Here is a 17,030-nt window from a genome sequence, read left to right as displayed (position 1 = left end):
CTTGTATATCCTGGTTATTCATGTTGTTTCATAGAACTTAATTTATATAACATTTGTCTTTTGTTATTTTCAGCCCCATCAGCCACTCATTAGAGCATCGATAGGAAATAGTAAACAACCGATCGGTCATGGGGGAACGCCGCTACCTCGCTTTCACTTGGTATCCCATTTCAACATTCCATGTGATGTGACGTAGTGGTACCTTCCCTTGGCCATTTCAACATAATCAAAAAATCATAATTCTATCACCCGGTTCGGTATTATCCCACGAAAGCTGCATCGCCGTTTCGACCGAACTTACATCGCGTGTGTGAGAGCCCACTCATAACTGGGATAACAGCAATGAATAAACATCGTTTTCCTGTTTTCATTTTAGCCTTCCGTCAGATAGGTAAATTGATGATCTATCCAACGACCTTCCAAGAGTGCAGTCTTCAATTAGGCACCAGTTTCTAACACCCGTCATTCGCGGTCTGCCAAACGGAACCTTCACCCGAGTTAGATGAGGCGATAAACAATCTCAGCGATATTGCAACCACCGAACCGCAAATTAAATAAACGCTTCTTGACATCCGTTCGTTGAACCTTTTTTGCCCTACGTTCCGAAGATTAGAGTGATGTGGTTCCCTCTCACAGAACCCAACGATCGTTCGTCGTATGTATCATTATGACCCAACCGGAGTGTACTGATGTGTAAGTACCTATTGCGGCAATTCGCCATACACACAGAGCACACGGTTCTAACAACATTTTCTGAATCATAATCATAGTCTTTGGATCGGTTGTCAGTTCAGGTACTGGAGGATTGTGAACACGAAACCGATCGGCATGCCACGAGCCGAGGGAATGTTCTGTTCTATGTTGTACTGCAATTATGTAGATTATCCAGACACCGTTAGATTTTCAACTTAGTCAGCCGAGAGGCTCAAGCAGACAGCTGTGCAGCATTAAGGTTTTGTACCAGCCAACCAACAAAGCCGACCCGTACAGGTTTCAGGTGAAGGTACACAATCCACTCGGAATGGTGCTGACTCTCGGTCGGTGGGTCGATTGATATAGCTGGTATAGGTTGTTTGAAATATTCGCGGGATGCTTCTAACTCTTCGAAATGGTTGTTATGTTGGAAAATAATAGAATCAAAATAGGAATAACAAATCATTAATTGTCAAGAACTTTTTAGGAAACTGGCTTAACTCCGATAGTATTAGTGAATATACCTTTGATTTGAATTTATTGGAAATGTTTCACAAAGCAGCCAATGAAAAGGTTAATAGCATAATTATTGTTCTCCGGATATAATAACAACCGGTGGTTAAAAATTTTAGCCGGGAAAAAAGTGCATTGAGTCCCTGCTCTTTAACTATAAGAAGTGACCAAATCGAGAGTATTGTTTAAGGAGGTCACTCACTGTAACACTATAAAAAAGTTTCATTATGCATAAACTGGAAAAGCCGAATTTTTTTTGAGTACCTGTAGATGTGAATTTGAAGACAAAAAAAATTTGTTGACTTTCTCATATAGAAAAGCTTTACAATCACTGTGAAAACCGTTGTCATATATTATTCAACTCAGCTCGACGAACTGAGCAAATGTATGTATGTGTATGCATGTTTGTATGTGTGTTTGTTAAATGAAAGATCTTATGGTCCCATAGATCGCTATTAAATATTATCCCGATCCGATTTCCGGTTCCGAAATTACATGGTGATATGCACCAAAAAGATGGTCAAAATTGTCACTCAGTTTTCTCAGAGATGGCTGAATCAATTTTAACCAATTTAGATTTAAACGAAAGGTCTTATGGTTCCATAGCTCGCAATTGAATTTTATTTTTATCCGACTGTCAGTTCCGGAATTACAAGGCAATATGTGCAAATCTATGAGAAAATGCGCACTCAATTTTCTCGGAAATTTCTTAACCGATTTTTATAAACTAAGATGCAAATTTGGTTCCGGCATTACAGCGCGATAAGAGAAAAAAATTCAATTTCATGAGGATTTTTTCAAAATTGATGGCGAAACGAGGTGCATTTTTTTACAAAATTTAGTTGTAAATTCATTTTGTTTTTCACCTTGTTAGAAAGTGGATATTTAAATCTTCTTTGAGACTACTAGTCCCCGGTTGCCGCTTCCGAACGCACCGGTAATAGTAAAGAAAAGTTCCAAAACGGAAATCACTTCGATTTCTCAGCAACTGTTAAACGATTTTCACAAATCATGATCAGTTTTTGCAATATATAATGGAAAAGTCAAATGAATGAAAAACTCACAGAAAAGATGTTTTTTTTGTAAAAAGATAATCTCAGATTCAGGACTTCAACCTGCGTTCCTATGCAATCTTTGCATTCGCGTTACCATTTTGCCACCCTAAGCCTGTGATGGACACGGCTCTACCACACGGGTCTGGTAAGACGTAGATCGAACATGGTCTAAATTTTAGCCACCTCACGACCGGTATCATATATCCAAATATCTTCTCTGTTCATCAGGCATCAAACATTAGCTCTATACCTATCCTTCCGCTCAAGCACTGGGTAGGAGAGTATATTTATAATCACTTGCTGCCTACTCTATTGTGCCAATCGCTGGCTTCCGGCTCCGAAATTGTAGGGCAATGAGCATCAAAATTTTCAAACTGTCATACAAAATTATGCAAAATCGGTACGAATCGGTACGGAAGAAGAAAACGTCACCGCCTAGCACACAGCGTGCTTTGTTCAATTTTGTATAGCGTGCAGGGGTGTCACACTTAAATGTATATTAACTTGACATAACTGCTTACAAATTGAAAGTTTATGTTAGTTTATACCAAAGAAAGTTTTTGATTTGTTTTAGGTTTGAAAAAAGAATCTTGACAGATCTAGTGATATTTTTGAAAATATAAGTAATATGAGACAGGCATCATTATACCACTAAGTGGATTATAAAACGGTTTTCAGGAAAAAAAATTGAAATAGTGCACGTATTAAACAGCTCGCAAACATAAATATACGATCACTGTAATGGTTTTCGTATTATCAAAAAGCATTGGAAACGGGTATAGTGTGATGGGTTAATCGATGCCTTTCACGCAGCCCACTCGCGATTGATCCTCAACCCCCACACATAGGGTCAGAAAGCTTTTCTGGCCCGAAGAGGCAAATAACTCTGTTTGTTGTTAATCGCTCCGCTTATCCAGCACTAGATTTACTTGAGTGTGATGTGGTTGACAGCAGCAGAAAAAGTGAGCGAATCTATTTAATACAAGCAAGAGGGGTCCACGCAAGCGAACTGGCTCAAATGTAAACGCGTAATATAAGTGCAAATATCAGATATATATTTGATGGGGTAAAAGTTACTTTACAAGGGATAATAATTAATACAAAACCTCACATACTCCCCACACCGAAATTTCCTTCAAATGGTAAAAGACATAGCTTACTAATAGACCTCTTGATTTCGCCTTTAGCAGTACGCAAGGTGGCCACACGTACAAGACCGTCCGGGCCCGGGTGAATCTTAACAACACGGCCTGTAATCCACGAACACGGAGGAAGATAGTCATCCTTAATCAAACATAATTGTCCGACAAGTAAATTAGGATGCGTCGAAGATGTCATTTTGTTTCTTTGCTGTAGGTTGTTTAAATATTCGCGACTCCATCTCTTCCAAAATACCTGTACATTTCTTTGGACCTGTTCCCACCTTGTCAACTTGTTAAAAGATGTTTCCGTGACATCAATGTCAGGAAGAGCATTTATCGGTCCTCCAACTATGAAATGTCCTGGTGTCAATGGCAAGGGATCAGATGGATCTGCTGATAATGGAGAGATAGGCCTTGAATTCAGACACCCTTCGATTTGTTTTAACATTGTAAGCATTTCTTCGTACGTAGGGATCGAAGCGCCAAGTATTTTCTTCATATGTTGTTTTACACTTTTGATTCCTGCCTCCCAAATTCCTCCGAAGTTGGGAGAACGAGGAGGGATGAACTTCCATTCCATCTCTTCAATAGTGCAGAATTTGTGAATTTCTGGTCCTATTTGTCTTTCAAAAATAGTAGTTAAGGCTTTAATCTCATTTCTTGAGCCAAGAAAATTTGTAGCATTGTCACAATAAATAGTATTACATCGTCCCCGCTGGCTGGTGAATCTTCTTAAGGCAGCAATAAACGCGGCACTAGACAGGCTGGTAACGAGCTCTAAATGAACTGCTCGAGTTCGCAAGCAGATGAATAACGCTACATATGCTTTTAGCGTTTTTTGCGTGCGAACAAAATTTTCCTTGATGATGAATGGTCCGCCAAAATCAACTCCACAGGTGTGAAACGGTCTGCCAGGAGTTAGTCGAGCTTCAGGCATCTGTCCCATCCTTTGTTTTATAGTTATAGGATTGTTTCTAAAACAGGTCATACATTGGTGCACAATTTTGCGAACTAAACTTTTACCGTGTATCGGCCAATATTTCAATCTTAGTGCATACAAAAGACTTTGAGGCCCGATATGTAAATTTAGTTCATGGTATTGAACAGCAATCAACCATGTCACGTGGCATTGAGTGGGTAAGATTATTGGATGCTGTTGGTTGAAATCCAGTCCAGATGCCTGTAATCGCCCTCCAAGTCGAATTATTCCATCGCTATCCAAAAACGGGTTCATTGTTAATAATTTACTAGATCTGCTTATTGCTTTTCCTGTAGTTAAGTTCTTTAGCTCACCGGCAAAATGTTTCCTTTGAACTATCTTTATAATTTGGTTGTGCGACTGTTTCATCTCCTTTAAGGTAAGATGTCCGAATATGCGGTTCGCCTTACCTTTCAAACAGTTTCGTTTGAATCGTAAACAATATGCAATGATTTTTTGCAGTTTTAAAAAAGTAGAATGCCGATCAATGAAACTGTAATCTGGCTCATGTTTTGCAATTTGTGTCTGTTGGTTTGTAATTGTTGTTAATGTACTTATTGGTATTTTTGCCCAGGTACGGTTTTTTGTACGCAAAATGTTTGGACCTGTCCACCACATCGTAGTTTCTGTTAATTTTCTTGCTGAAACACCCCTTGAGATCAAATCGGCTGGATTTTCCTTCGATCGTACATGATTCCAATTTAGGAATGACGACAAAGAATTGATTTTCGCTACGCGATTGCTTATAAATGTAGGCCAAGACTTGGTAGGCCTAGCGATCCAATCTAAAGTAACCATTGAATCAGTCCAATAGTAAACTCCTTGTATATCCAAGGAAACAGATTTTCTTACTTTTGCCATCAACTCTGCCAGTAATGTGGCAGCCCGAAGCTCCAGTCTAGGAATCGTCCTATCTTCGTTTTCGCTCTTTTCGGCACATGGAGCTATGCGTGATTTAGCGCAAAGTAAGCTCACGTGGACGTTCTCATGAACGATACTTCGGGTATATATTACAGCACCGTAGGCCCGGCTTGATGCATCGGAAAACCCGTGAAGCTCGATTGGACTACCGTTGTTGGTAACGTGCCGTGGAAAACTTATGCTGTGGAGCTCCTCTATTTGGTTGCAAAACCATTTCCATTCCTGAGAAACTTGATCAGGTAATGGCTCATCCCATTGCAGTTTCTTCGACCATATGCTCTGCATCACAAGTTTCCCGTGTACAATTATGGGACTTAAAATTCCTAGAGGGTCGTAGATTTTTTGGATTTCAGATAAAATGTTACGTTTAGTCATTCCAACTTGCACGTTGACTTCATTGCTAAAACTGAACCTGTCTAGTAATGTGTCCCAACGCAATCCCAAAATTTTCCCTATTTCCGATTCATTTTCGTTATCCGCTAAACTCTGTTCGTTTGATCTCCATTTATGAAGTTCGAATTTCGCACTGCTCATAATCTCAATGAGTTGGTCCTTTATTTCGATAAGCTTTTCCAGCTGATTGTGACCAGTCAATGCATCGTCCATATAAAAATCCTTCTGAATAATCCGACAAGCTTCTGGATACTTATGTTCGAAGTCTATAGCCAGCTGTTTAAGACATCGAGCTGCAATGAAAGGGGCCGAACAGGTACCGTATGTCACGGTCTTAAGGCGATACGTGTCCACTTTATCTTCAGGAGAAAAACGCCATAGTATGAGTTGTAGTTGTCGATCTTTTTCTTGCACTTCGATTTGTCTAAACATTTTCTTTATATCAACTGTCAGAACATACCGATGACATCTAAATCTTACTAGGATGTTGAAAATATCTGGTTGTAAGGATGGCCCCGTCATCATAACATCGTTTAACGACATTCCACTGGATGTCGTCGCTGATCCATTAAAGACAGTTCTCAATTTGGTGGTACTGCTTTCAGGTCTAAGCACGGCATGATGTGGAAAATAAAAGATAGGTCCATTCATTAAAATACATGAATCATCTAATCTCTCCATATGACCTAATTTCAAATAGTCGCTCATGAATTGTGTATATTCGTTCTTCAGTAAAAAGTCTTTCTCGAATCTTTTTTCTAATTGCAGGTATTTGTCAAGAGCCAAACTTTTGGAGTCACCGAGTTGAGCTACTTTTGATTTTAGCGGTAGCCTAACACTGAATTTGCCATCTTTGGTTCGACATGTTGTTTCCACGAACAGTTTTTCGCATAAACTATGTTCATCTGAGTTATCCGCACGCACGTCGTTGTTTGTGTTGCCGTTCATGAATCGGGTTACAGCAACATTAGCATTAATATGTGCTATCGTTCCACCAATTATCCATCCCAAAGTAGTATTTTGCATATATGGTAAGGATTTGCCAACTTCCTTATTTCCGTCGCGCAAGATGTCGAACATTACAGCTGAGCCAAGCAGTATATCAACTGCACTGCTGAGATGGAACCCGGGGTCCGCAAGGTTCACACCCAGCATATCCCATCCGTCTGTGTTCAAATCAGTTGATGGTAAAAATCCGGTGATTTTGTCTGTAACCAATGCTGGTATCGTTTTACGATAGTTGCTCAAACGTGATTTGAATGATATAATTGCCTTCTCTCGGATAGTTTGCGAATGTTGGCCAAACCCTGCTACTTGACAATAGGCCTGACTTGTACTAATTCCCGCTCGACGTATGAAGGAGCTGGTAACAAAATTTGATTGGGATCCGGAATCAATCAGCGCGCGACACACAACAGAACCGTTGTTTGTCATTACTACTATGGATGCGGTAGGAATAATCGTGTTATTTAAATGATCGTTCACTCCATCTATTACTGTAACAAGGTTTATTATACATATTAATTCAACAAGTTATATCGATAATTGCATTTTCTCTTTATTACTCACTATTTTCAACTCTGTTGGATGGGTGAAAATTCTTGATCGATGTTGACTGTTTTTCTCGATGTATCGACGTATGATGTTTGTGATCGCATTTAAGGCACCCTCTACTCCTACAAAATTCTGCATTGTGTCCTGGTCTCAAACAATTATAGCACAAAGAGGCTCTTTTAATCACTTTAATTTTCTCATCCAAGGATTTAGCCCTGTACTGATTACAACTACCGATGAAATGCGAAGATTTGAAGCAAACTTGACATCTCTGAGATCCAAAAGGTTTAGTTATAGTGAAAGTTTTTACTTCTGATTTGTACTTTTTTGGTAAATTGTTATTGGAATCAGTGGTAGATTTTCGTTTGAGAGGCATAGCATCCAACACTTGACATCTCTCCGACACGAACTTTTCCAATTGCTTATATTGCGGCGGAATGGATCCAGATACAACTGTCTCCCAGTTTCTGCGGGATTCGTGATCTAATTTATTGGACATTAGGTGGATTAGTAGCGCATCCCACGATGATACTGGCTGACTCAAATTTTCAAGGCACCGAAGATGCTTTCTGGCAGCATCAAACAGGTTTCTCAATCCGGTGGCTGATTCGAACTCTAATGATTTTAACTCAAATAACTCTCGTGTGTGTTTTTGAATTAGCAATTTCGGGTTGTTATATCTTTGTTCAATCATTTCATAAGCGATTTTATAGTTATCCTCGGTAATAGGTAAAGAGTCAATTAGTCCCAATGCTGCGCCACGGAGTGACAGTTTTAAGTACTCGAATTTTTGTATTACAGCTAGTGAATTTCGTCGATGAATTAACGCATTGAATTTATCGAACCATTCCAGCCAGTTTTCTCCATGGCCAGAAAATATTGGGAGATCAACAGTTGGAAGTCTCACAGAATCCTTGCTAGCTATATTGCAGTTAGTATCTTCTGAATCCTTGGATGCAATTTTTCTCTCGAATGCAGTTAAGCCATTGATATAGTTGATTTCCACTTCTACTCGACTCAAACTCTCGTCGGGATTCCATTGCTCTAACGTACTTTGCGCTTGATCGTAAGATTTGTAGCACTCCTTAAGCATGTCACGTCGAGTTTGAAGTGCCATCCTATCAGCTTGGAAAATTTCCATAGTGTTGATGATACCGGTCATTCTGGACACGCCATGATCCCTTTGCACTGTGATGCGATCGTAGTCCGTCTGCACAATGTCCGTAAGTGGGCTAGTTGGACTTATCTGTTCACTGTTTGTTTCAATATTGGACATTTTAGCATCTGTGAACCGTATAGAAACATAACTTGTTAGAATCGTGATTTTAATTTTCTTTAGAATTAGACGAGGTTGGAGACAATTTTTTCTTTTAATCACAACCGTTTTGTTTTCATCCAATTTTCCAGCAGCACTGCCGTATAAAATTTTTGTTGGCTAATGTGAGTGATTATTTGCCGATCTGTTAATCAGCCATTTTGTTTGACCAACCCAAACGTTAAAATTTTCTCGCCCGTCAGCAAAAAATATAGAATCGACCCAAGTGTCGAGATTTTAGTTCATGTTTATGTCTCGCATTTGCAATTATTATTAATTCGACCCGAGCGTCGTAATTCTCTCTGCTAACCCACGCGTCAGCAATAACATCAAATCGACCCAAGCGTCAACTTCATTTTTTTTTTTTGTTTAAACCTGCAATCTCGCTATCCCGAGTTCTGCTAACACTCATATTAGCCATCAACATGTATTAACTCCTCTCTGTAATGCGTAGAAATGAAATTGAAATTACCTGAGGCCGAACCCCAATCCGGCTCGAAGGACCACTTATGTTTGTTGTTAATCGCTCCGCTTATCCAGCACTAGATTTACTTGAGTGTGATGTGGTTGACAGCAGCAGAAAAAGTGAGCGAATCTATTTAATACAAGCAAGAGGGGTCCACGCAAGCGAACTGGCTCAAATGTAAACGCGTAATATAAGTGCAAATATCAGATATATATTTGATGGGGTAAAAGTTACTTTACAAGGGATAATAATTAATACAAAACCTCACAAACTCTAAGGGTAAAAACTCTATAATTGAAACAAAAAAAGCATTCCGAGAATGTATCTCTTATCGTTTACATCGTTTACGAAACAATAAACTAATTCCACTACAAATCAGGTTCACTATTATACAGATTGTTTGAGCAGTTTTCACCATTCACTGAATAGGCTGTTAAGTTACGCTACCATAAGAAGATGTCGATTTCTTCGAACAGAATATTTGATAGGAGAAATAATGAGTCCTCCACTCCACTAAAGTGATACAATAACTCGTATCTTCATTACGCACTTATTTTTATAATGCAACAAAGAGATATCATACACACTAAAAAAATTTAATTTTACAGATGACCTAATCCCTCATATGATGTAATTCATAAAGACCTAATTTATGAAAGAGAATATTATTTGAAATGACATAATGTTAGATTAGTATGAATTTTACTGGTTTCGACTGTAACTTGCATTCGGCTAATAGATGCGACTGTATGAATTTAAATACACCTTCTATCAGCCAAGCAAATATGTGCTTCTGTGACTCAGTCGGTTAACGGACGTACTTTGTGATCCAATGATTCTAGGTTCTAGTCGCGGCGGTTGCTATCGGTATTCCAATATTTTAGACACAATATTGAATGTTTTTGCACGGTAATTGCGTAAATGGCTCAGCAAGAACTCTAATGTTTTGGCAAAACACTACCGAAGGTAAGCCGTCCGGACCTGGTGTGAACGTACTTTTAAGTTTGCGAGTAGCTCTCATAACCATATCAGGTGTAACATGTGGCATATCAAAATCGACCAGATTATCAGGAACATCCCTAATGGCCAAATCAATTTCAGACGTTGCAACGGAATGCGCAGCAAACACTGACGCGAAATGAGTGGCAAACAATTCACATTTTGTCCTATCGGCAGATGATTCAGTACCATCTAAGAAGATATTAGCAGGAATTGAAGAGTTCTTTCTCTTGGAATTTACACAGCTCCAAAACCTCTTGGGTTGTCGTCTTAAACTAGTTTGCACACGTAACATGTATGATTTGTAGAGCGACGAGTTCAGGTTTCGATACTCATTGGATGCTAAATGAAAGCTGCGTTTATGCTCAGTTGAACGATAGTTTCGTAATCGTCGCTGTGAAGTATTACGTTTTTTCTTTAATTTACGCAAATGTGGTGTACTCCATACAGGAGAAACACTTGAGCGACGAATCGATACATTAGTATCCATCCAATTGTTAAGCACGGAACAAAACGTATCAACTGTTTCATCTGTGGTTAGTTCATCAAATAAAATCGTCCAGTTGATTTCAGATAAAGCGGTGAAAAACATGTCAAAGTCGATTTTATTGTAATCCAACGACAACTCATCATCAACGGTATAGTAATCCAAAGGCAATTCTGAAACGGCAAACGAAGTGCTAATCATCAACGGCGGATGGTGACGATCAATTGACAAGAGCGGTGAGACTGACGCAGCAGTGTTGACAACCATATCGTGGGAGCAGAAAATAAGATCCAGTGTGCGATCTAAATAGTTGCGAATATAGTTCGTTTGTCGTAAGTTGAAAAAGTCCATACTATCCACGCCCAAATACTCATAACGCCCAAATAATATTCCTTGTTTACGGTCTGGCCTTGTGGAAGGAATTCATGATACACAATACCTTAGTAATCAATGAAAACTGCGAGCATCGCTTCGAAAAACTAAATACCTGCTAAAAACGATGGTCACATCTGAAACGCTCGTGTCACTGATAATCTTTAGAGTATCGTTGCCGAAACACTCTTCTAACATTTGCATCATTGAAATCGTTTTTTACGCTAAGTTTAATGTAAACCAATCGATTCGGAAAAATTTAACTTAAACATGTATAGTAACGTCATTTCAATACTATTGAAAAATTGGTTAGAATCGACCTATATTTTCATGAACCAATCACAGAAAGGCAAATGAAGTCATTCTATTGATTTTTTGTAGCACGGCCGACGGTTTTGATCGTTCCCTTCTGCATTGCATGAACGTTCACAAAAAAGGAAATCTATAAATATATACCATATTACAATTTTAACTTCGATTCGCAGCCAGCTGCCAACGAAACAGGCGCTTGTCGCTCGCTGGATGCTTCCATTTTGTTTCCATCTGCTGCACACCGTGTTCGCCTGAGTTGATTCTACGGGAACTAGCAGGACAATTCAGAATATATATATATATATATATATATATATATATATATATATATATATATATATATATATATATATATATATATATATATATATATATATATATATATATATATATATATATATATATGACTTATGATTCGTATGACTTTTGACTCGATTTCAGTATAACCAACCAACAAAATTGTTGAAATTATCATAAAGATAATTACATTTAAAAACCATTCTTGATTTCATGCACTTCCTTTCTTTTTGGATTTATAAAGCGCTTCTGCTTTATTCCAAATTGTTCCTCTCATCATTGTTCTTATTGTAGGAATCCATAATCCTGCCTTTTTCTTATATTCTTGTTCTACTTTTTCTTTTTTTTTATCAAAGATGCTACTTTTACTTCTTTTCCTTCGGTATTTTTTTTTTCTTCGTTTTCTTCCTTGCTTCGATTTCCATTTTCTCGGTAAACATTATTATCATATGAAAAATAAAAAAGTTAGTAAATTTGTTATACATGATTTACACATACATATACACACATATACACACATACATGCATACATACATTCATACATACATACATACATACATACATACATACATACATACATACATACATACATACATACATACATACATGTGATGTGATGTGATGTGAAGTGAAGCCACCATCAGTTCAAGGACTTGCCAGTGGATGCGGGTAGACTTACAGTAGCCCCGATATGACTCATCCATTCACCTTCTTACTATAGCTGTTACCGAAAAGCGAACAAAAAGGGTTGGGCGGATATGTGAGTAGAGTCACTTACTCGTATTCCGCGGGAATAAAAGATGCTCTTCCAACCATAATATCCAGTGCATGGATGAAGCATATCGCTATACATGCTTGAACCCGCCTGATGGTTTGTTTGAGAAGGGCGCGTCAGACTCATTTCAAACCTTCAGAAGGAAACAAGTTTCCTTCAAGTGACTTGGGCTGGCTATCCACAATCCCTCGTCCAGCCATCAATTCGTCCGATGCCCTGATGCTCCCTTCCCTTTACGGACCCGTGCAAAATGTTTTATATTGATAAATACAATGAAACATAGTGTAATGAAATAATATAACATAAAATGATATAATAGATTACAAAATAATATAATATAACATAATATAATATAATATATTTTAATTTAATATAATATAATACAATGTCATACAATATAATATAATATATTATGAAACAATATATAAAATAACAGTTAATGTAGAGTGTCAGTTATGCTCTTCTATCTTCGCAATACTGCAGGAAGTAAAATATTTCTCTTCTAATAACAATATTAATATCCACAACTATAAAAATAATACATGTTCTTATTATTGATGACAAATTAATAATAATAACAATAAATATAATAATGAAAATAATAATAAAAAACAATACAATATAGTACAATGAATTATATAATAAATAATAGAATGAATAAAATGATATGTTACGATATGCTATGATATTATATTACCTCAATTTATATGTCATTTCTCATCCTCTCATTGTGCCATCAACGCATTCCATCGACCAATTGTCACCACAGACACACGTGTAGGCATGAAACAGGAACCAGTGAGGACCAAGCTCACCTTGTGACGACCTTGATATTAAGTAAAAAGTTACTTTAAAAATGATAACTTAAAAGGAAAACAAATTTATATTTTGCGCAGAGGTACATAGTACTACTCATAATAAACCCTATAATATAATAGAATACAATATAATATAATATAATATAATATACTATAATATAATATAATATAATATAATATAATATAATATAATATAATATAATATAATATAATATAATATAATATAATATAATATAATATAATATAATATAATATAATATAATATAATATAATATAATATAATATAATATAATATAATATAATATAATATAATATAATATAATATAATATAATATAATATAATATAATATAATATAATATAATATAATATAATATAATATAATATAATATAATATGATATAATATAATATAATATAATATAATATAATATAATATAATATAATATAATAAAATATAATATAATATAATATAATATAATACAATATAATATGATATAATGCAATGCAGTATAATACCATACAACATAGTATATAATAACATAAAATAGTGTAAGACGATAATATATGAAATAATATGCTATGTTACAATATAACAGTTAATGTCGCAGTGTAAGTTACGTTCTTCAAATAATAATAATAATAATAATAATAATAATAATAATAATAATAATAATAATAATAATAATAATAATAATAATAATAATAATAATAATGATAATAATAATAATAATAATAATAATAATAATAATAATAATAATAATAATAATAATAATAATAACAATAATAATAATAATAATAATAATGATAATAATAATGAAAATAATAATAATAATACATGATGTAATAAACAACAGAATTATATGTTGTAATATACTATGATAAACACTGCACTTTAGGATGGGCTTCAACCTACAAGCCATTTCGCACCCTCTCGATCTGCTACTAACGCAGAAGGCGATAGCACCCCGTCGACGCCGTTCTATTGACCAAATGTCATCGTAGACGCTCGGGGAGGCATGAAATAGGAGCTTGTGAGGACTTAGTTATCTCACCATTTGACGACCTACATACATACATACATACATACATACATACATACATACATACATACATACATACATACATACATATACATATACGGGAAATCCCTTTTGGTCATAATAATAACAATAATAATAATAATAATAATAATAATAATAATAATAATAATAATAATAATAATAATAATAATAATAATAATAATAATAATAATAATATTAATAATAATAATAATAATAATAATAATAATATTAATAATAATAATAATAATAATAATAATAATAATAATAATAATAATAATAATAATATTAATAATAATAATAATAATAATAATAATATTAATAATAATAATAATAATAATAATAATAATAATAATGATAATAATAATACATTAAATTGCACTGGATGACCGAAAATAGAAAGTGCGCTAGCATGCCATAGATTCTGCAGATGCGAAAAGTATCCTGAGGCAGGATCCTGCACATACTTATTTAGGACTAAAAATATGAATGCAAGCGCACTTCAAATACTTGTTTGGCTTAATACACTGTTATACGTCAAAGCATAATGATTACCCAAAAATAGACTGAAGTCAGCACGAGTTCTTTTAAACGACACAAATACCTCAAAAGAAGCTCAATGGGTCGGAAAGATAATGATGTTGGTTTTCTGGGATTCTCTTGGTATACTTTTGGCATGTGTGACAGAAATTGTTAGGAAATGGACTTGTTGGCCGCTACTTCCAGAACCAAAAGCCAGAAACCGGTAAAACCAAATTAGTATAAAAACCAACTAACAAGATTTTGAAATTAAAACAGTTTTGAACAAAATGGAATTGGTGAAGTCAACTGGCCCCTTCCAAAACGAAATCGTGGGTACGGGCTTGTAATCCTTCGGCATTCATTCTGAAGGCGAGCTCAACTTTCCTAACTGATACATTCCATTAGCTTCCGACCACCTTCTTGCTGAACGGCCAAGAATACTAAAAACAAAACAATAATAGACCTACATTTGTTTAGTTCGGCTTATTGAAACATTAGAACACTTCGGGTGCCTAGCTACGCAATAACAAGCCAGTATAATGTGCCATCGAATGTCGCCTGTGGTTGGCGGTCCATTTTGTGCAAATGGCGAAATGAAATGAGTGTAAATCGGATCATAACATAAAATTTTGCACTCATCTCACCGCCGCCGCACCGCTTGTGCATGTAATCATTCGACGGTGCCTTTCTTACTTCAACAACAGCCTCGCGAGAAAGATACGGGAAACGGACAAAAAGAGAAAAATTGCAAACGAATATAGAAAAACAGAAATGCGGTTTAATAAAAATAAATATTTGTTGGGCTTTATCGTAGGTATCCCTCTCGTCCCTTACCAACCTGATCGGTTTCCTTCAATCAACGGGCTACCTGCCTGCCGGCTTGCCTGTCCATTCGGCCTACTTCTAAGTCTATAACATATATAACTACGTGATGGTGGTGGGTGGGTAGTACACGAGAAGCCGAGTGAATATCGTTCGGAGCTGTCAGAAGCTAAACCATGAGGAAGTCAAAGAAAAGAGAACGAAACTACTTATATGACAAATTTGTGGAATAATTTGATTAATTGCCCCGTATTTGCATTTAGATTTTATTGCCAACGGTGGGATTTTGGACAAATTTGCTTCTTCCTTGGAATGCTTTGGTGTGATGTCTGGATTTTTTGGCATGGTTTATAGAGAGATATGGAGGTTGATGAGACGTTTTTTTATAATTTCTATTTAGGACAATCGTGTAACGTGTGTCACAAAACTTCTGTGAAGTTCAAGTACGGTTGTTATTGTTGGAATTTGTTCGACAGTGATAGCTTCATGAAGAAAATAGCTCCATGAATAGTTCTTAACAAAAGTAATATAACACTGTTCCATCTTTTAACAGTGGAATTTCAGCAAACTGTGTACTTATATTGACTTTCTGCTGATCCCACACACAGCCCCGAACCCAGGATTTCGTTTCGGGAAAGACCGGGAGATAAAAAAAAATAAGGATCTATCTGATGATTCTTTAGGTATCTAGTCCTAGGTGTTCCTCACCTTTTTTTTCTTGGAAGCGTAAATACATATCAATTGAAAAGAGTTCCCGAATTTGCATTGGTTATTAATTATTAATTAGCAATTTAATTTAATAGTCTCATATTTTGGATGGGATGGAGCCGTTGAATACCACACAATGAGAAAGGTTCTTGGATGTGTGCTTGTGGCTGAAAATGTCGGTGCGAGAAAATCATATTTTCGTCACACGAATCGCTCTCGCCTAAATATACCCCTGTCTACACCGGCGTGCGCAGATAGCTCAGTGATTCTTGATGATTTATAGCGAAAAGAGTAGGCTTTGCTCTGATTATTTTTCGCAATAGAGAACAGCGAAAATTCAACGAGAAGTAGTAGTAATGCAGAGTGCACCAGAGTAAGTAGTAGTATATCAGAGTGGTACACCTCGGTGAAACATCTGTGTCTACCGCAGAATTTGAGAGCTTTTTTTTAGCTCTCTGGTGTGATCCTAAGCTAAAGGTTAAAGGAAAGTGGGTGTACAACAATGTTTCATACATGCACACACCGACACTTTGTGATTTCGGTTCAGCCGTATCTGAGAAAATAATGCGGATAGAAAAGTGCGATTTTCCAGCTACGTTACTTATACCATCACATCTCCGGAATTGGATATGTGATAATTGACCGTTTGAACTTGATCAATAACCCAATAGTAGCTTTCAAAAGAACCTACGATTTTTGGTATCCTCTGAATAAATTAAAAGTAGGAAAATGTACACACGCATAAACATTTATCTATCTCGTCGAGCTAAATCGTATGGAATATAATACCAGGGATCCGATCAAAAGTTAGTTTTACGAACAAATCTATA

At 36.1% G+C, this 17,030-nt stretch overlaps 1 protein-coding gene across 1 annotated transcript; it reads right to left on the bottom strand.

The window, feature by feature from the left end:
- Window positions 1–785: 785 nt before the first annotated feature.
- On the bottom strand, window positions 786–10,868 carry LOC131439376 (uncharacterized). The gene is made up of 4 exons (XM_058610299.1): window positions 10,028–10,868; window positions 7,266–8,534; window positions 5,235–7,192; window positions 786–866 (listed from the first exon to the last, which is right to left on the bottom strand). The coding sequence occupies exons 1-4, from the start codon at window positions 10,866–10,868 to the stop codon at window positions 786–788; spliced, it is 4,149 nt and encodes a 1,382-aa protein (XP_058466282.1).
- Window positions 10,869–17,030: the final 6,162 nt, after the last annotated feature.

Source organism: Malaya genurostris, chromosome 3 (genome assembly GCF_030247185.1).
Source record: "Malaya genurostris strain Urasoe2022 chromosome 3, Malgen_1.1, whole genome shotgun sequence".
NCBI lineage: Eukaryota > Metazoa > Arthropoda > Insecta > Diptera > Culicidae > Malaya > Malaya genurostris.
The sequence above is the reverse complement of the archived record's forward strand: the minus strand, read 5'-3'. Positions and strand labels throughout refer to the sequence as shown.